Raw genomic sequence first — 20,890 nt, forward strand, 5'->3', positions numbered from 1 at the left:
CACCGCAGTCTTCTTCAGAATTTTTTTATATTCAAGAATTGTCGAAAAATGAATACATTCTGTTCTTGCAATATCGTTTTCAAAGATATCCAGCTTGGGAGTAAAAACAGACTCGCTTTGTATCAGATCATATATTAATTTTCCATTTCTTTGTAATTCTGTGTTGAGCGAATTCAAATATATATTCATTCTTTTAGAAAAGCCACAACCAGCATATTGTGCTTGTTTGTTATGAACTCAAAGTGATTTCTGCGTATTTAAATTTTGAAAGAAAATTTTGCAAATTCAGCCCTAAAAGTTTCAATAACTTGACCTTCACTTAGCCAAGGTACATTATTATGTTGCAGAAAGTTGATGGTTGATGCTGAAGAGCAGAATGAGCCCTCATAAAATTATTCAACTTGACCAAGCTGTTCATCACTCCTTTCAGTGCAGCACTGAGTTTACCACAAAGGGCTACCTGGTGAATTATGCACTGATACGATATTAGACCTGAGTTTTCATCCCTGATTCTCTTTTCTTTGCCAATAATTGCTAGGGTTGAAAGAACATATTTCCGTAAAAATGGTATGTAGTTCAACCTATGGATGTTTCGTGTGCGTTATAAAGGTTTGAAATTATTACTAATTCACACAAATACACACGCACACACAGGCTAGAGAGGAAACTGATCAAACGATATTAGTTATTAATAATAATAAATGGGCTTCATTCATTGACATACATTGTTTATAGAGAAGAAGTAAATACAAAAATTAATAAAAGGGCGAAGTTCAGCCTAGGCTGTTTTTACAAGTTAACCTGGGGATAGCATGTTTTATATAGAAATATAAAAATAATTACCTAGTATACATTGGTAAGTGGGTAGTTTATGAATCTTTGTGGAACTAAGAAAAAACAAAGGTTATAAATTCCAAAGTAAATATTGAAAATCTTTTCAACTTAAATAAGGTCAAATATATAGAAAACATACACAAAGATGAGACAAGGGGAAAACCATATGAGCAAGGCATAACATGAATATATTATCTATCCAGAAGACTTCAGATATGTTTTCAACTTTTTTTTGAAATTATTTATGGAGTAGTGTCTAAATTCACTGGGCAGAGCATTATATTGTTTGATGGAGTTTGGAGTTTGATAAAACTACGAGAAAAGCAGGCTGTCGAGTGTTTTGGAATAATAAAAGTGTGACGGTTTCGTGTCCTCGACTTATTCTGTGATTTGAGAGTTTTATATCTTTCATAAATATAATTTGGCTTTTTGTAAATGAGAAATTTATGTGTATTGACGAGTAGGTGGAACTGCCAGGTTTTAGCAATCGGTAACCAACCTGACTTCTCGAACTTGTGGGATATATGGTCGAATTTTCTCACACCCTAAGAAAGACGAATGCAATTGTTTTTTTTTTGTAAGCGATTTACATCAGTTTGTATCAAAGCAGCCCCTAGATTATATCGCAATATGCTAATCTAGACAATATGAGGTTTCAACTTCAATTCGCAAAGTTTCAACTTCAATTTGGAAGTCATAATATCTCTACTTTGATACAGTTGACGTTAGATACTGTATGAGCTACGACGAAGTGAATTTATATGTTTGTGAAATCTCAGATCAGCATCTAGACAAAAACCCAAGTTCTTGCTTTCTGTAATTGTTTGTAGTAAGTCTTGTCCAAGTTGGATTTCAATTCTTCCTTCAATTTACCGTATTTTGTATTTCGGGCCAAAAAGTATCAGCTGAGATTTTTTAGAATTCAATTTTAGGTTATGGGCTATAGATAGATCCAGTAACTTTTATAGATCGCTGTTAATTTTTTCCATTGCCACCTGCCAGTTACTTGCAACTACAGTTATTTATGATAATATAACTGAGTGTCATCTGTATAATGATGAATTGTGCAATGATCAATTATTTCATATATATATATATATATATATATATATATATATATATATATATATATATATATATATATATATATATATATATATATATATATATATATATAAAGAGAACAGAATTGGGCCAAGAATAGAGCCCTGAGGTACTCCATAATCAACAGGTAAAGCACTAGAACACTTTCCATCCAGACATACTGCCTGAGTCCGATTTCTGAGGTAACTTTTCAATAGATCTACAGTCCCTTCACTAAATCCGAGAAATGACATTTTCTCACACAGAATATTTTGGTCTAATGTATCGAATGCTCCACTGTAGTTGTAAGTACTCATAAAACAAGTTAACTAGGTAACTTAAAATAAAATAAGTACTAAGTTGAATTCTTTGTGGCTTAAAAATATTATTTCAATGAATGAAGGTAAAGTGTATCTTATCTACGTATTGATTTATACTTGCTATACAACACATTACAATATTCGGCGGTCCGAGGTTCGACCTTTCAGCGGACCGCGGTCCGCCTGTTGCCGACTGTTGCTGTAGATGAAACTTTGGTACACCATTATACGCCCGAAACAAAACGGGGAACTGCCTTCAAAAAAAGATTTTTCGGCTGGGAAAGTGATAACGACTATTTTTTTGGGATAGTAATGGTGGTATTTTACTCGATTATCTTCCAAAAAAAATACAGGAGCATACTATGCATCATTACTTGACAAGCTGACAACAAAACTTACGGAAGAACAGCCACATTTACAGAAAAAGAAGATCGTGTTTCACCAACACAACGTACCGTCTCATATCTTAGCAATTGCCATGGCGAAAATCCACGAATTACGGTTTGAACTGCTTGACCATCCGCCTTACTCACCAGATCTAGCCACAATCGACTTTTTTTTGTTCCCTCATCTAAAAATTGCGCTCGGAGGACAAAAATTTTCGTCAAATGAAGAAGTAATCATCTTCGTGAACAATTATTTTGCAGAAAAGAAAAACGCCTGGTTAATGAGATGGGAGCATCGCTGAGAGAAGTGGAATAAAAGGAAACTTTGTTGAAGAAACTGAGAGAATGACTTGCATATTTGTCTTGAAGACGTAATAAGTTATTATCTGGGATGATGTTACAAACATACGTTTCGAATTCATAACCTCCTTCTTTGAAGTCAGTTAACATTAACTATAATTTCAACATTTTCAGTCCACAGTTTAGATAACTTAATGAACAGTAATAATAAAAATTCATCCAACGTCGCCCCCATGTTGGCACGCACCTCTTTGATTCAGAGAAGGTTTTTGTTTTGTAGCTGCAGGTTTCGAAAAAAACAACTGCGTCGTTCAGTCGGTTGTTTTGGATTAAAACGCTTTGTTTCCCGCACAAAAACTCAGTATTTAAATTAAAATAGAATGGGGATTTTTATTCAATCAAATTCTTTGCGTTGGGACCGCCCGGGGGCATTAAAATACAAGGTAATGGAGGAATACAACTTTATTTTCGAATGCGCGATATATTGCAGGGTATTTCGCTTATGAAAGCATAAGTAAAATTTCATTTCGGTGAGTTATTGTTCGAGACAGGAAAAGATGAGGTTCGTTTAGGGTTCAATTCCAATTTTCTTGTTTTCATTCGCTTTATAGGTAGATAATATTTCATTCTGGATGTATTTCATTATATTTCCCAGGTCGTCGGAGACTTCATTAATGACATCATTCCCATTCTTTGTTAGTCCCAACTGAATAAGAAAGAGAAAGATGAGTGGGATTTCGAGGACGACGAATACATCTTTTCATTATTATCAAGGAGAGGTTATAATTGTTTGCTCGAGTGTATTTATTCAGGGGGAACATAACCAATAAGGCGAGGTACTACAAACTAATTTCATGAATATTTAGTCGAGTCTTCAAGCAACTCGAATCTATTTATTCGTAAAACTATTTTTTGCTATGAATAATATTAACTGATGTTCAATTTCTGCTGAACCACACCATCTATTTAATTCACTCAAACCCACTATTTGTTATTTGATATTCATTTCAAATATCCAAATTATGCCAAGTTGATGAAATTGAAAATCATTTATGCATTTAGTAACAAGCTAAAATGAATTACGAATTTGCTACATCTTGGCATTCAGTTGCTATTACCCTAATTGAAGACTGGGTGTCAATTTTATCATTAAACATTTTTTATCAGTATATCAAATCCAAATATTAAGTACCACTCCTAGAGGGATGATTTTGCTGTGAGAATATTATAAATGTATCAAAAAACCGTATAACAACATCCACTAACTCAGAATAATCAAAGTAAAAGTGGTACAAAATTGAAAATAATATTGTCAGGTTTTTTCTGTGGGTTTACCAATAATTGACTGCACTGAACAATAATTGAATTCAACTCTATTTCACTATCAATATAATTTCAGCCATTATTGAAATGTCTATCGCCTTACAAGATCGCTCTGCACCGCACTGTCCGCGAAACTTGACTATATCGATATGCTTGTCGGTAGCGTTTATATGTGGCAAACGAACTATCCCCAAACTGGTCGAGATATCCTCAGAAATTCATCGAAGCCGATAGAATATTTGACGGAATTCCATCGAAACGGCGCAAACATCAAACAACCGCGAAACGCCGGCTGGGCTGCTCTGGCCACGTTGTCTTACGACGGCCAGCGGCGGTCGCGTTATTTTTTTCTTAGGGGATATTCACAACAATATCATTCTATTCAAAATTTCAGACCCCAAATCAGTGCTTTTAAGGTTTGTTCCAAACGATAATGTTTTTCATTGTACGTTCATCTTAACTGAAATCTTCGAAAATAGTGCAAAAACTAGTCAACATACATCTAAAATTATGAAACTGTATATTGAACTATATTTCATTATGTGAATTGAATTTGACTCAATGCGAAACACACTTCTGGTTGAAAAATATCTCATTGAAAAAATCCCCTACGAGTTCAACAGTTGTTAATATTTACTTCATCTTTGACATATTCAAAATTTACTCAGTTACAGTGTAGTTGATCTCCAGAATGAAATCTTACTATAGTAATCGATTATTTTGATTCCAAGCTACTCTTGTTGGTTTGAGTGATCTGAATCACTTGCCATTCCTTCAAATCTTGATAACTGTATCTTTTCATTCTGTACGAAGTCAACCTCTTCTAGAAAAAGTTTTTTCGTATAAACTGCTTGGTTTTGAAAATGCTTCAAAAATACTTCAAACACCGTTAATATCTCAAATTCTATACTGATAAATTGACTTCCATTGTCAACGACAATAATTTGAAGTACTCCATAAATAAAAAAAACATTGTTTCCTATGAACTGATAATATCGCATGAGGTAGCTTTAGTGAGTGGCGGGGAACCACTGTCTCTCTCTTATGGGTGTTTGACAGGCCCCCGGTGCAGACCACACGGCACTCACCCAGTAAAGTTATCGGTCAACCACCCAATCCCGCACCTGCGGGTAACAGGCGTTGGCCGGTTTCAAGCTAGATGTGTGGAAGAGGTGTCTCGCAAGAGCCCTCGGCGGTTACTCATCCAACGCTGGAAAGGTAGCTTTCCTAACATGAGTGCCCCTTGGGGTAACGTAAGGGTATGCGGTGCAGACCACACGGCGTACACCCAAAAGTTTTTGGCGAACCGCCCTATCCCGCACCTATACGGGTAATGGGCGCGACGTCTTTGACATAAGATGTGTGGTAGAGGATGCTCGAAAGAGTCCTCGACGGTTACTCATCAATCGTTGGAAAGGAAACTTTCCTAACATGAGTTCTAGGGGGGAGGTGAGTGCCCGCTCGCGGCTGGAGGCTAGCGAGTCTCATCTCCAACTGGCGTTGGCCTCTTAGGGGCAGCGGCTTCACTAGCGGGTAAAGGGATACAGGGTTGCGGTAATCCATTCATGGGTGCATTGCAGCCCCATTACTGAGGCCCTGGACAGCTCATGCTGTTCCGTGATCCTCGCCTGCTTCTGTACGGATCCAAGCGTTCGAGGTGTCGGGGCTCGCGGTCTTTCCAACGGGCAGTAGTATCCGAGTCTAGTCTTGGAGGGTACCAATGCAGACGTTCGAGGTGTCGGACTCCGGATGGACGGAGCTACTAGTATCCGAGCTTAGGATCCCGACCGGCCACTTCCGGGACAATATTCCCAACTGATTTGGCATGGTTGGTGGAGGCAGGTGTGCGACGCGAGCACTCTCTGGCGAAAGACGAGCTTAGTTAACTTGTACGAACGTTCGGTCGAACGCTGCCGATGGTCCTGTCTCTTGGTTAGCCACACTAAGTAGATGTAAGGAGGCAACTCCGGGTTTGGTGTAGCGGGAGGAAGCCCTGCGAAATTCTGTTGGTGTGGGCGAGGGGCGGTACCCGCAAGGATTTCCCGAAAATCCACCCCACCACGCCCGATTGCATTCAACGCCAGGGTGCGTCTGGGGGGCCTAACCAGCCCCCCAGGCCCCCCGGTGCGGTCGTAACTATGACTGTCTTAATGATAAACCCCGGATAAACTGAGACATATTTGGTAAATCAATCAATAATAACTGAAACATACCTTTTTTTGACCGGAGATAAGAATCCAATGAATTTGCAGAGACATTGAAAGGAAACATAAATATTTTTGAGAGATCCCATATGACCAGCTCTAGGTAAATTCAAACTTTTACAAGCAGTACGAATAGGATATTTCCTAACATACTGTTACAAACCATTCCCTGAAGAAAATAACGTCGGCCACCACTGGTAGCCATAAATCAATTGTGACGTAGTTGAGAACGCGCCTACGTTCGCAGCCATTCTAGACGTGGCGAGAATAATGCTATCGGCGTCGATGGCATTTCGAGAAATTTTCTACCGGCTTCGATTGCCACATATAAACGCGATTCACTCGCCTATCGGGACAGTCAAGTTTCGCGGACAGTATCGTACGGAGCGATTTGATAGGGCGATAGAAATTTTAATAATAGTTAAAGTTTTAGTTAAAGTGTTTTGTCTTATTGATAGTGAAATGAAATTGAGTTCGATTGTTGTTTAGTGTAGTCAATTATTGGTAAATCGACGGGGAGAAACAATACTGATATACATCCTTTCCTATTGAAGGACAGTTGTATAGTTGTGAAATACGAGAAAGAGTTTTATATATTCCTAAATAGCGACAATTTCTTTATCATAGTAGAATTGAAGGATTTTCTGTCGATTGGCAATGGGTACCACAATTTTCCAGTCAGTAAAATTACCAACTATATTGTGATGAAGAAATATATGTTTCAATAAATTGATGGATGTAGCCGTTACTATGTGGTAGGAGATCATGATGAAAGAGAAAGAGAAAAGACGAAATTTCCAAAAACGGTATGCTGAACATGAAAGGTTCTTCAGACTGGGAAAAAATGATTCGACGTTTTCAAACCATTCCTTGGCATGCAACCACAAGTTTCCGAATCTAAACGATACGGAAATTCTGCACTATGCAAGGAAGGGTTGCAAACTCAATTATTTAGAATCCTTGAAAATTCACAAGCATAAACATTGCAACCTGTTAAATGACCAAATCGATTTAATTTACTCTCCGGTTTTTAAATTGGCACATGCGCATTGTGAACTGTAAATTCAGGTACTCAATCAAGTACCTGAATGGTATATATTAGCGAATGTAATGAATCATTGTTAGTTTATTGTTTAAGTTTGAAAATGTCCATATAGAACGAAACTGCAGTAAAGTTACAAATAAAAGTGGTAAAAAACAAAGTAATTTTCATTTCTCTTTTCATCAAATATATGTTTATATCCAGAGTTACTCATAGATGCTTATGCTTATTTTACTTATGGTGAAAATGGGCCATATTTCCTGCCATTCATGATTGAAATTTCAAGAAGATTGTGCTTTTTTCGTAGTATTTCTGCTTGGCTTTGGGGATCTAAGAGACACGGTAAAACTTATACCTAGTTGCAGTTCAATACTGATTCACGATGGTTTGAATGATGTGAAGAGAAATAATTCACTAACCAAGTACATACTATATCCTGTGAATGGACATCATTTTCAAATGTTCGCAGTAGTATTTCATTCTATTCCAAGTACTGTTTCTTTATTTGACTGAATATCTATATATGCTCGTTTATAAGAGAGAAAAAATTGAATTTCGTAGATTCTCTAGTTGGTGGTAAAGATTTTCTCGGGGTTTTTCCTAGAAAGAGAATGCACTATCTAACGTTTTTGATAGAATTATAAGAATCGAAGAGATAGATAGATAATTATCATTATATATTTATGAAGTTTATAAGGGTATTATAATCCTGCCACAATGCAATATGTTGGTAATAGGCAATCTTATTTTTTCCATAACCCTCAATGTTGAAGACGAAATAATTGCATTGGGGTTGGCTAGTGGGTTCATTTTAAAGACGCTTTCCTTCCTGTTATATATAACTCCCAAAATATAATATTAGATGAGTGCTTTGCGGTGAACCTGGTGAAATTTTTGATTTAAAAACGTGGTTACTAAATTAAATATTTCTGATTATTATTGTTTCTTTCAGCAAGACGTTGAAAATACATCCAAAAATGAAATACTCCCACCCATACTTTCATATTATGAGTATAGATTAACCAAGAGAATCCATTCGTGCATTAACAGTCGGATTCGAATATTCATTTCATTATTTGAAAGCCTTGAAAGCAAGAAACTCTTTGCATCAGCATTCACCTCTTCTTTTGAGAATTCCCAATCACTTAATATTGAGTTCGTACTGAAAGGTCGCTAACTAAGAGGATTCACTGACCTGAACTCCTCTGGTGAACATGTTGTTTGAATGGAGATGGACCGCATTGAACTCCCTTACGGTATCGAATTCGAATGTGATGTTGATGGGTTTGCCGTTGTGCGTGTCATTGTTCCATCCTACCCATCTACTACCTGGAAGAGAAACGAGGAACTCAAATCAGAATTAGTTGTCAATAAATCAAAAAACAATCAAATTTCAATTTGGGGAAAATATGAACCTACATTGAATATTATTCTCCTAGTATCTTGTCTAACTGTGGTTCAGAACCTATGAAAGAACAAATAAAATCAAAATGAATAACTGAAATATCATTTATATTAAGCAATGAAACCTGAAATGGAAATGCAATGAAATGAATAAAATAATCAAGATACAAAATAACGAAATGAAACATCTGCAAATGATACGTATATTTCCTTTAACAATTTCAGTTTACTGTCCTTGATTTTTCAGTACTTTTTCGAAAATAAAGAAGTAGAAAACCAAAAAAGTGTATTTTCTAAACAGTGGTGTCTCTACGATATGTTTTTTGTTACAAAAATATTTGTTCTAGTTACTATATTTATAGATTCTTAGGATGTTGATATATTAATAAATTCTAATTACTTGTCAAAAATGCTAACTACAAAAACTTTTCATGGTATATGTAGGGACCCAAGAAAATCGAGGAAAAAAGTACCCAAGTCATAACGGGCCTTAACAGATGAGTCTAGCAGGAGAGATGAGAGGACTGTCAAAAACGCCAAACTGTTTATATATTTGCAGGAGCCCAAGACAGTTGGAGGAAAATAAATCAAACCAGAAGGGATCTTAACACATGAGGCTAACAGTTCAATCAAACAATGATCACAATTCTAATTACTTGTCAAAAATGCTTACCAGAAAATCTGATAACTATTCATGATCTATGCAGGAGCCCAAGATAGTTGAGAAAAGAAGTACACACGCCATAAGGGGCCTCAACAGATGAATCTAGCAGGAGAATTGAGAGAACTATCGAAAACTCCGAACTGTTTATAGCTTTACAGGAGCCCAAGACAGATGTACTTACTTCAACAGATGAGCCTAGCTCATGATCATAACTTTTATCACTTATCAAAATGCTTACTAGAAAACCTAATAACTATTCATAATATACGCAGAGGCCCAAGACATTTTAGAAAAAATACCCAAACCATTAGGAGCCTCAACAGATGAGCCTAGAAGAAGAATTGAGATAGAGAACTTCAAACTGTTTATAGCTTTGCAGAGGCCCAAGACAGTTGTGAAAAAACTAAAACCAGAATGACCTTAACAGACGAGCCTAGCAGTAGAATTAAACAATCATTACATATGTCCAATGGATATATTCGGGTCCTAAGCTCCAAAATTCTCCACAGATCTTCAAACATATCCATAGGAATAATCTGACCTTCACAGATCTTTGGATAAATTCATAATCTGACTTTTTATGGAATCGTTTTTAACTGAGGGCTCTGGCACCAACTATAAGACCAAAAAAAACTTCAGGGTAGCAACCCACGAATTTGAACCATTATCATATTCAAAAATTCGTATACCATAATGAAAGGAAATAGAAGAGTGGACATTCAGAAAATTTTTGCATAATTCCATGCCATTTGTCCTATGGAACTATGTCACATAATTTATTTGTTCATATTCATGTTCGTTTCAGATGCGAGGGTTATGAAAACTTCAAAGAAAAGCAAATTGTTGAAAGTTCGAAAATGTCAATGTTTCTGATTGGGGGTGTGATGAAATAGTGTTTTGTGAGTGAGAAATTTTTGCAAAATTTGACTGTAGTTATATGCACAACTTCAAAACTCAATATCGTAGCAATCCAAAGAGCTGTTTCACTCGGTAAGTACACAGAATAAATACAATTGTGAAACGTGTTGAATCATTTGCAAACTCGAACGCCCATTAGGCAAAACGGGCCGTATCAAAGTGTGAAAAGCGGATCTCAAACATTGTTAACACTGCTACGATAAGCCTAAACGCTTCGTTCAATATTCCTCTCGAAAAAAAAAAAAACGAGGAAAAAACGCAAACACCTGCGAAAATTCTGTTGAAATTCATATATTCGACAATAGGTTAGACAAACCTTGTCCTGCTTCGAACAGATAACGCCGTTTAGGCGCGTCTTATCGTCGGATCTGGCTTCAAATTCGTCGGGGGCATGTAGAGACACGTTCGAACAAGTTCTCACGACGCTTATCTGGCGGCAAATAGGCCGAACCGTATAATGAAAAGTTATATAAGGGAGGTTATGGTTGGGTAGATGGGGTTTGTATGATTTCGAGAAAATATGACTATTTCGAAAGAGAGGGGTGTAAAAATAATGTGGTAATCGTATAGATACATCATTATCACATGAAATATCGGTAAATAGTCCATTGATACGTTTTATTCGTAGACACGTATTGCTAACACTATAGCTTTTTTGGTAGAAAGCGCGTCTGAAAATAAAAAATGTTTGTGAAAATTGTTCAAAATTATTATCATGGATCCTAATAGGTACAATTGAAACCTGTGACGTAAGATGAATCCAATAAAAACACTTTTCTCACACCAGGGCACTATTTTCCTACATGGCACTGAAATTAATGGTTATTTGAACAAAAATGTATTTTCAACACAAATGCTTTGACCATTCATAGTAATATTCCATCATACCAGGATTATCTAGATACATCTTTTCCCCATATTTCTGCCTTTACAAATAGAGATAGAAATAAAAAAGGTTCTATATGCAAATACTTTTGCATTATCATTATTAGACATAAAGACTCGAAAGGAAGAGAAAAACTCAAAAGTAGCACATGAATTTAATTATTTTAGCTTTAATCACGAGTATTTAAAATTTTTCTTCTTCACTGGGAAAGATAAAAGCTGAAATCTCAAGTATATTAAATGAATTTTTATGTTGTGTACTGTGCATGAACCTTATTATTATTATTGTTGTATTTAAAAATGTATACTGTAATATTTCAGAGTGCGGCCAAACAAAATATAATTCGGTGAAGATAATGACCACATTGTGCAGATCAAATATTATTATATATAATTCTTCTCTTTGTCACATTATGGCGATGAACGAAAATTTGTTGATATTTCTTTTACTAAGAAATCAATAATTGAATAATTCTGAAATTGTTTTTTTCGTTGATTTACTAGATCGTGTGCGATTTTCTTCCCACTGATTTGGCGTTACACTATATCTCTCGCCATACTGAGCTCGGATACCTATATTGTATATAGTTGTATTTACTGTAGTATACATAACCTGTGTTTCACTAAATAAATAATTTTTGAAAATAATAAAAAATCAATAGTTGTTGTCTGACAGTCATAATTTAGAAAGTGGAAGTGGACAGCCTCCTACAAAGAAGGCGAAATTACACTAAAACACACTATCGCTTCATCGGTAAGTTAATTATATTTTTATTCTTTATAATTAAAGAGTGCATTTATCTGTGCATTAAGCTCGCGTATTGTTGGTCTGTCTCAAGGGTCAGAAGATTCAAAATCTAGTATCTTGCTAAATTAAAATTTACACAATTTTCATAGCATATAATATTTTATAATTAATTTTTGATTATTTTGATTTCATTGTTATGAAAAGTAACGCACTGAAAATCTTGCTTGAAAAAAAATTTCATGAAGACTGACAAAATTGTATTTTGTTATTAACGGGAACATCAAAATATTAATTGATTGTTAAATTTTCTGATGATAGTGAAATTTGTTTTGAAACATTTATCATTGATGTTTATATTGCGAGATCTTCAGTAATATATCACAATAACTGGCTAAGATTCTTGAATAATACTGCAGTTTTTTCCCAACAGCAAACTCAGTTTGATCTTCCTCTTGAAGATGATCACTTGGTGATCGAAACACCTGTCGAGGTGTTAAAATAACGGTTTGGTGTTGGGAAAAATTCCAGCAATATTCATTACTACACCAAAGATTCCAAACAGTGCATCACAAGTAAGATTCTTGAGTTTACTATAATATATAACAGCCACATTGAAATTTTTTCGTGTTTTTTCAAGTAACCTTGAAAATGGCCTTATAAGCCTCATAATCTTGTTACTTGAAAATGGCCTGATGAGCCGAAACCGGTCGTAACGAATAAATAAACACAGTAGAAATTAGACAAAAGTATTTTCTTTATTCTATATTCAACATGAATTTCTACAAAATAAATAAGTCATCAATCGAACGGGTTTGATTTTATAAATATTCTTCAATTTAAGTAAAATTATTTTTTGAAACGATTCACTATAAAAAAATAGTATTACGTAGACGAGATCTGTGAAAATTTTACTCAAGACGAGCTTAACTTTTGGATGGAATCAAACATTTGTGATAAAAATGTGTTATATTTTAGTTTCGCTTGATTTTTAAATCAAGCTCAATGTGTAATGAGATGAGCAACATAAAACAAAATATTTTTTTACGCTGCCCACTGGAAACATTCTTGAACTCGCTTAAATTCACGAACTTTACGTTTCCGCATATTCAACTATTCTCTTTTCTAGAAAAAAAAAAGGGGGAAACGGCTTTTCCGTCGTTGGATCGCAGAGGTAATCAAATATTCACCTGTTGCAGTAAACAGTCGAGCCGTACATAAAGTTATGCAGTGAAATGTTGTTTTGTACAATTTGTGTAGTCGTTTCTTGATCTTGTCGCAATAAATAAGAATTTCCGATTGACAAAAAGACCGTAGACTGTCGTATTTTTGGATGTTGTCTGGTTATAAAGTTACTTTATTGTGATCCGCTGTAATAAAATTCCTGAAATATCTCGCAGCTCAAAGACTGAACACTGATGTTTTTTGTTATCCGTGTTTTTTGTTTTCCTCCAGGAGACTTAGAAGTGTAGCTTTTCAATAATTGAGGTGAAAGGGGAGACAGACAATAACTACAAATGGAGAAATGTCAGTGAGTTTCAATGTTCTTGTTTATATTTTCACCTTGTGTTTGCTTCTAGTATTTTATTACTCTTCTGATAATTGAAAGATAGTCCACTGAGGGAAATATATTTTTAGATTCATATAGGTAGCTACGAAGAGAAAGTAAGTGAAAATTAAAATATTTAATAAAAAATAATAGAATAAAGTGAATGCTCTAGGTGAACGAATTTGAATGAAAAGTTTCTATCATTTTCGAAGTGTATGGCAATAGGACACTAATTAATATATTATTTACTATATCAGTATTGATGAAGATTGTATATTCAAAGGAAACGAAAATATAGATTCAACTATGAAATGTTTGAACTCATTTGGAGGAGGGCGCAGTCTAAAGGACATATTGTCTCAATGGACAATTCTCCTACAAACGGAGTGAGACATCTGGAGGAATTTCGAGAGAAGACTAACGTTCAGGTACCACAATATACCGAGGATAGAAATGGCAAAAGCCCATCAAAGGACGTAGGATTAATATGGATCTTCAAATGAAACTGATCAAGAATCAATACATGTCTGCTTCATCATCTCATATGCCTCCATAGCATGGGGTTAAGGCGTAGAAACATACGGCTCCAAATAAAAAAGTTTATGAACATCTGCCTGGGGATGACCTTAAACACTCCTCTCAACCGATACATCTACCAGGACCTGCATTTTCAGCACCAGTACGTAGAATTTCTCCTGAGAAATCGTACTGGAAACATCGAGTGGATTTGGACATACCACAACCTAGCTTTGGATGATCTCTACAAAGCGCTTGAGAGGGTCGATTCCAGAATCCTCGAAATATACAAAAACAAGAGGGTGACGAATCAAAACTAGAGACCACCTTCGAAAGTTGTCATCCGGGGGATCCGGTGATTATAACAACACCTAAAACCAGACATACAAACAAAATCTAATATTTCAGGAAACCAAACAACAACAGAACTGAAGCGGCAAGTTGAAGACTGACTGGAAGTGACTGGAGTTGAATGGATGAGATTCTAGCTTCTGCACACATCAACTGTATGGGAAATCTTCTATCTTGGGGCACTTAACCCCTGAGAGGCATGGAGGGTCACTATTTCTCCCACCCGCTGCACTATATAATCTGTCATATTATTACTTTATTATCGGTAATCATTGACGAATCAAATCAGTTTCTCAACGAAATAATTAAGAGTTGAAAATATAAAATCAAACTCTGATATTCTGAACATTCGATAAAATCCCATTGTTTAATCTTTCTAACTGGGTGGCATCAACTGAATCGGTGACGTGAACCGAATGAAGACATCAAGTAAAAAATGTTACAACCAGTCAATCAGGGAACTATTCAAACCCATCCATAGTGAAACGCCTACCACCCAAGTGTTGAAACTTCTGACAAATTCATTTCGTTTTCAAATGATCTAGACCGACGATGAAGACAAAATGTCGCTAATAAATAAAACAATCAGCCAAAATAAAGTAAGAAGGCACGACCCCTTTTACGTTGATTAATTGTTCCAGCTCGACCATAAAAGTTAAGCAAATGGGTTTTTTGGTGAATTAGGTTTGAATAATTAATACCGCCGGAGGTCTTTTACATTAATAAAATTTTTATAAAACACTAGAAGAATTTCATTAGAGCAGGTCACGAGGAAACCTGGTCACGATGAATTTATCGCAAAGAAATTGAAAGAGATTTTGTTTGTAGATTACAGCAGTTATATTTTACTTTTATTGAAAATACGAGTATGATTTAATAGCTTGCGCAGATGACGTGGAAAAAGAGGTCTGAGTAGATTTATTTATGTAATTGTGATAAAAAGAGTTGCGTTGGTGAATATCAAATAATTCCAAGCTTTATATTACTTTGGTGTTCGCATATACATGTTGTGAAATATCTACTTTTCTGTCCGATATTGATGTTTTTTTTTCGTTTTCTGTGTACCATACCTCTTTAAAGTTTCTCGAAGATTTGTGTTCTTGAGTGGACAAATAATGTGTGAAATCGATATTATTGTGACTTTATTGATTGAGAGTTCATTTACCATTCTCTTGAGAAATGTAGCCTGTTGGGATCATTATTATCTAACGTTATACTTCGAAAACTTGCCTAATTTCATTTTAATTTGTAGGCGAGTGCCTACATTTGTATTTGTAGGCACTCGCTCCAGTCCCCTGGTCGGTACCGCCGCAACCGCTATGTCCCTACATTTTGAATCTGTGATATCTTCGAAAATATTCATTTGAAATACACGCTTTAAATGGCCATGTTGATCTATATTGAATGCATAATGTATTCAACGCACTTGATTGGATAAGGACTGATGCTGTATTGCTTGGAATCACTTCGCAAATAAACCATTATTTCACGAGGATAAAAAAGGTTATTGTGGGTTATCCCTCAGAGATAGTTACTTTCGCGGACTACGTCTATATATTAATCAATTATTCATCATGACTTGAATCTCACTGATTGATTATTAATTTAGATATATAAAAATATTTCACATCTGAACCACATGATATAATCAGTTTCCTATTTGGTTTTTTCTTTGATATCATATCGACCATCATTAATTTCGTAAATTGAACATCTGTTAGGAGTAATGTTATCACCTGAATGTTCGCCTTGTAATTGTTTCTGATAATCATCATCGCCGTAGAGTCCATCCACCAGCTGTCCAAGGCCACCCCTCATCATCCTGCCACTAAGGGTACCGTCGTAACTTATGTCTTCAAGATCGATATCTGGTTCTCGAACCTCTCCTCGTGGTGCTTCGTATTTGACAACATTTTCTGAAAAAAAAAAACAATTAAGTATGCAGACTCAACAAATAATATAGGTATAAAAATTGGATAAAATTGATTGTGACTTCGCAAAATGTTTAGACTACTTCTTACTCTTATTAAGAAAATGATGAGACTATAAGAATAATTTTTTTATAATATCAATCAGGAATAAATGAACACGTCTAAGGAAGCTATTTTATAGACTAACAAGGATATCAATAAAGTATTTGTTGAATAAGTTACAGATTTTTATCAAGCACCGACCCAAATCAATCACATACAGTAAATTTGTAAATGACTTTGTCATTTTTCAATCTATAAGTTGAGAGCCACAATTTTGCAAAATGTTTGCCAATTGGCAACTATTTCTTGTTGTTCTGCATTGCACAATTACGTCAGCAGAAGGGTGTATTGATCTTCCTCTTGAAGATGATCACTTGATGATCGAAACACGTGTCGAGGTGTTAAAATAACGGTGTTGATCCACATCTATGTGAATGACAATATTTCAACTCACTTGACTTGAGAAAGTCAAAAATGAAGTGCTTTCATCAGTATCTGTTTAAAATCTATTTGAAATCAGTTTTTCTGTTAATCAGCTGTCGCCCCCATACGAACGACAATTCTCAGAAGTTGAGAAACTTATGCGAGCTAAGGACTAACGAAGTCTTACGTTTTAACGTGTGATTCCTAACACGGTTGAGGAATCATTTCAGCTTCAACCAGATAAATTCTCTCGAGGAAAATATCTGGTCGAAATGGGAATCTAACCCACGGCCTTCCGATCGTAAGTCGGGCGCACTACCACCGCGGCCAATTCCACTCAGTTCATCTGATAACGGCTTCTTGGTTGAACGCGAGTCACAAAAAGCGTTATGACGTTGGTTGGTGAGTGTGAGCAGTTTTTCCTCATGCAATCAAAGAAGTGAAGTGATAACTCGATGATGGAGTGGTGGTCTCTTCGCCCCTCAAAAATGAAGCAAAAAAATAATGGTTCACCTCAACAAGAGAACAACTAAATATTTTGTTTGATTTTTTTGCCACTTTCAGACGATATTTTTCTCACCTGAAGCTGAAAACTGTGTCGAATAAAAGTACTTTGAGGTGGAACACTTCTGATTTTTCATAACAAATTCAATAGTTTTTGGAGCATAAAGCAATATTGGTGTCGCATCAATATCGCAGTTAGTGAAGATGTGTGAGACAGCCTTATGCCGACGAATATGGGTTCAGATCGTATATCCTGAACAAGCTGACCGGAAATACACAGTGGCTTTATGTGCCTGGTAACAGATTTGATTTTATTAGGGACCTTCAATCTATCGGACGACTACGCTTAACCAGTTTATCAAACATGCCATACTGACAAGCCAAAATAAATTCCTTAGTCTTCCATTTGACTCCAGTCAATACAACTATGCGACTGTATTTCAAGCGTAAATTTACGCTATTGAATTGTGTTCGGAGAGATTGCAAGAATTCAACCTCACAAACAAGTCAATAAAAATATTCTCGAACAGCCAAGCGGCATTGGAAGCTCTTAGCTTCTTCCGAGCAATATCTTAATTGGTAGCAAATTGCCAAAAACGACTCTCCTCGATAGGAAGACTTAACAGATTGTCTCTGCATGGTCTGGATTCCTGGCCATACTGGCCTGGAAGGCAATGAAGCTGCTGACTCCCTTGCAAAGGAGGGTGCTGCAGGGAATTTCATCGGACCAGAACCTGTCATTGGCATCGCTTTGGGCTTTACCAAGCAAGTATTGAACACCTGGATGGCAAAAAGATTTATGGACTTCTAGCAGAATACACCAGGATTGGCTCACTCCAAGGCGTTTATTCACCCTTCGAAGCTTGATACCAAACAGTTGCTGGACTACAGTAGGGATGAACTACGATGTCTATTAGGCCTTCTTAGAGGTCACTGCCATTTGAATCATCATATGCAGAGACTCGGACTGTCGGAAGACAGTTTGTGTCGCCTTTGTTTGGAAAATCATGAAACAGCAGAGTACATACTTTGTGCCTGCCCCGCTGGAGACCGAATAAGGTTTTTAGAGTCCGGCAGAGCCGTACTCTTACCATCTGACCTGAAAGACCACTCACCATAGTAACTAGTCTGCTTCGTTAAGAAGCTGGGTTTATTTGGTCGGGTGTGAATAGGTGTGAGCCATAATAAACCTTGCGTGTTGTGGTGGAGGGTCGAATAGACCCACCCACTTTGAACCTAACCTAACCTAACCTAACCAGGCAATACAAAGAAAAAAAATGCCAATGATTTGGAAGTGATTCCAGTGGCATTTGTGGCTTTGATGTGAAACTGTTTCATAAACTAGTTCAAAACAGTCATAAACTGGTCATAAACTGTTTCAAAACGGTGCAAAGTTGTGGTCAAAATTATTGAAGAGAAATAGTCTGATTTCTGTTTTGTTCAAAAACATATAATATTCAGAACTGTCCAGATGCATGTTGTGCCATGCTTAAACATTCGAAATCATCCTATCGTCAAGGTAAGTAAAACTGACCAACAGTCTATGCACAAGCATCTTCAAATCTATCGGAGTTTGTGATGATATTTGATGTGATTTTTCAGGAGATAATAATTTTGGATATATTGGATTCATAGGGAGTTATTTTAAATACTGTCTCTCAAAATACATCTTCATTGTTATAATTATCATCATTGAATCACCCGCAAGTCTATATAACCATCCATTTGTAACATATTCGTTTATGTTAACGTTGTTAAAAACCATTTCCTTTTCTCCTCAATCCTGATGCTCTTCCGCTGTTTCTAATACATTCAAGAAGGGAAAATCTAATTCAGCAAGGGTGTGAGATTTGATTTGATCGCGATAATGAATGATATTATCGTTACCACCCATGAGCAATTTATTTGTTATACCAATCGAATGTGGGGAGAAACTTTATCTCGAATATCTTATACTGCACAGTAATGAATAACATCAATCATGAAAAAATGAATACACCCCACATTTAGTCATTATTATGCATCGTTAATTAATTTCGATTTTGCCAGTCATATATCATTAATTCAAATTTTCTTTGTAATATATATCGAAGGTTTGTGAAGCATCTTTGATATCGATCATTACTGATATCGAAGGGTAGTTTTTAGTTAAACAAGACAAAAAAATGTGATAAAGATGAGTTAAAACTCATTTTCAATAATATGGCTAATTTGATATTATGCACTATTCACATGAAATTGTTAGACATCAAAATATTTGTATTCAGTGGTATTGACACAATATTCTCAAAGCGAAGAGACGTTGGAAATATTCTTTTCATCAGCTTTATAAAGTTTTTGTGGGTAAAGTTTTAGTCTGAATAAATGGTTGGAACCGGTAGAAAGTTATGAATATTGTAGACGCTTTTAAAATGATTGATGTAGTATTATTACAATATATCTTTTCAGAACTGATACCAAAAATTAAAGAGCTATGGAAATCATCCTACGTTGAAGATTTATAATTTTGATTTTGATTATCAAATTCGCCAACAGAAAAAACGTTTTGAATCGCTTTTGCGTAGAGTTTTTTGAAAAGTATTTTATTTAATAATTCAGCTTCAAACCCATTGGTTTCTGCAATTTGCTTGATGATATTATGTTCTTTATTGACATTATCTATTGATAGATAATCTATTGATGATTAACAGAGCTGATTACCGGAAAAACAGATTTTGAACAGATGAATCTGTCACTCATAGTTCAAAAGTTAACCATACATCCACAATGGAAAATGGGACATTTGGTGACTTGGTGACTGATTTCAACACGCGCTCAAGAATGGGTCGCGAGCCTTCACCAATTCCTAGATAAAAATTATAAAACTTCTTCAGAAAGCTTGCCATTGTCGGAACATGAAAACGAACTCGGTGTTCATTATCCCGTCACGGGAAACTAAAACTGACGCTCATGCAGAAAAGATCAATTTGGAGATAACCGAACCCCAGTTCCAAAACTTAAATGCTCACTCTCATATCCATAACCGAGGCATGACCTCACCATATTTCAGCAAGGACATTAAGAGAAACACACACATGTCGGGTTTGACGCGGTGTGTGCCAGTGGGCGGAATCCTCAACTTTTCATACATCAACTTTCTATGCAACACGTGCTATAAAACACCCTCGTTTCGCGATGGAACATTTACCATATTCCGACGCGTATGTATGAGGCCACTATCCCATCCCGAACTTATATATCTTCATTAGATGTCTGGGTCCTTCGGGCCAGAAATGAACGCTAGGGAATTTGTGCGGAACGGCATCAGAAGGTGACACAACCGGAGAGAGAATCACGAGGCGATATCCAGGTGATATATTTTGAATTATAATTCGAAAGGAACAAAATAGTCGAGTTACATACTGGTAGTGCCTGTGATATAAGGGTGAACAGGTGAAAAAATATCTGAGAGACGATATTGAATGTG

At 35.9% G+C, this 20,890-nt stretch overlaps 1 protein-coding gene across 5 annotated transcripts in view; it reads right to left on the reverse strand.

The window, feature by feature from the left end:
* LOC111506585 (discoidin domain-containing receptor 2) overlaps positions 1–20,890 on the reverse strand; it is an 842,991-nt gene that overhangs the window by 220,791 nt on the left and 601,310 nt on the right. For all 5 annotated transcript variants that reach the window (XM_074171999.1, XM_074171996.1, XM_074171997.1 and 2 more), the window contains 2 exons: positions 16,261–16,440; positions 8,688–8,821 (listed from right to left, as the gene is read on the reverse strand). In XM_074171999.1, the coding sequence (XP_074028100.1) occupies positions 8,688–8,821; positions 16,261–16,440 (314 nt within the window). The remainder of the gene's footprint in view (positions 1–8,687; positions 8,822–16,260; positions 16,441–20,890) is intronic.

This window comes from Leptinotarsa decemlineata, unplaced genomic scaffold (assembly GCF_025532065.1).
Source record: "Leptinotarsa decemlineata unplaced genomic scaffold, Ldec_3_MD MMD2_tig00000035_RagTag_RagTag, whole genome shotgun sequence".
In the NCBI taxonomy this organism is placed as follows: Eukaryota; Metazoa; Arthropoda; class Insecta; order Coleoptera; family Chrysomelidae; genus Leptinotarsa; species Leptinotarsa decemlineata.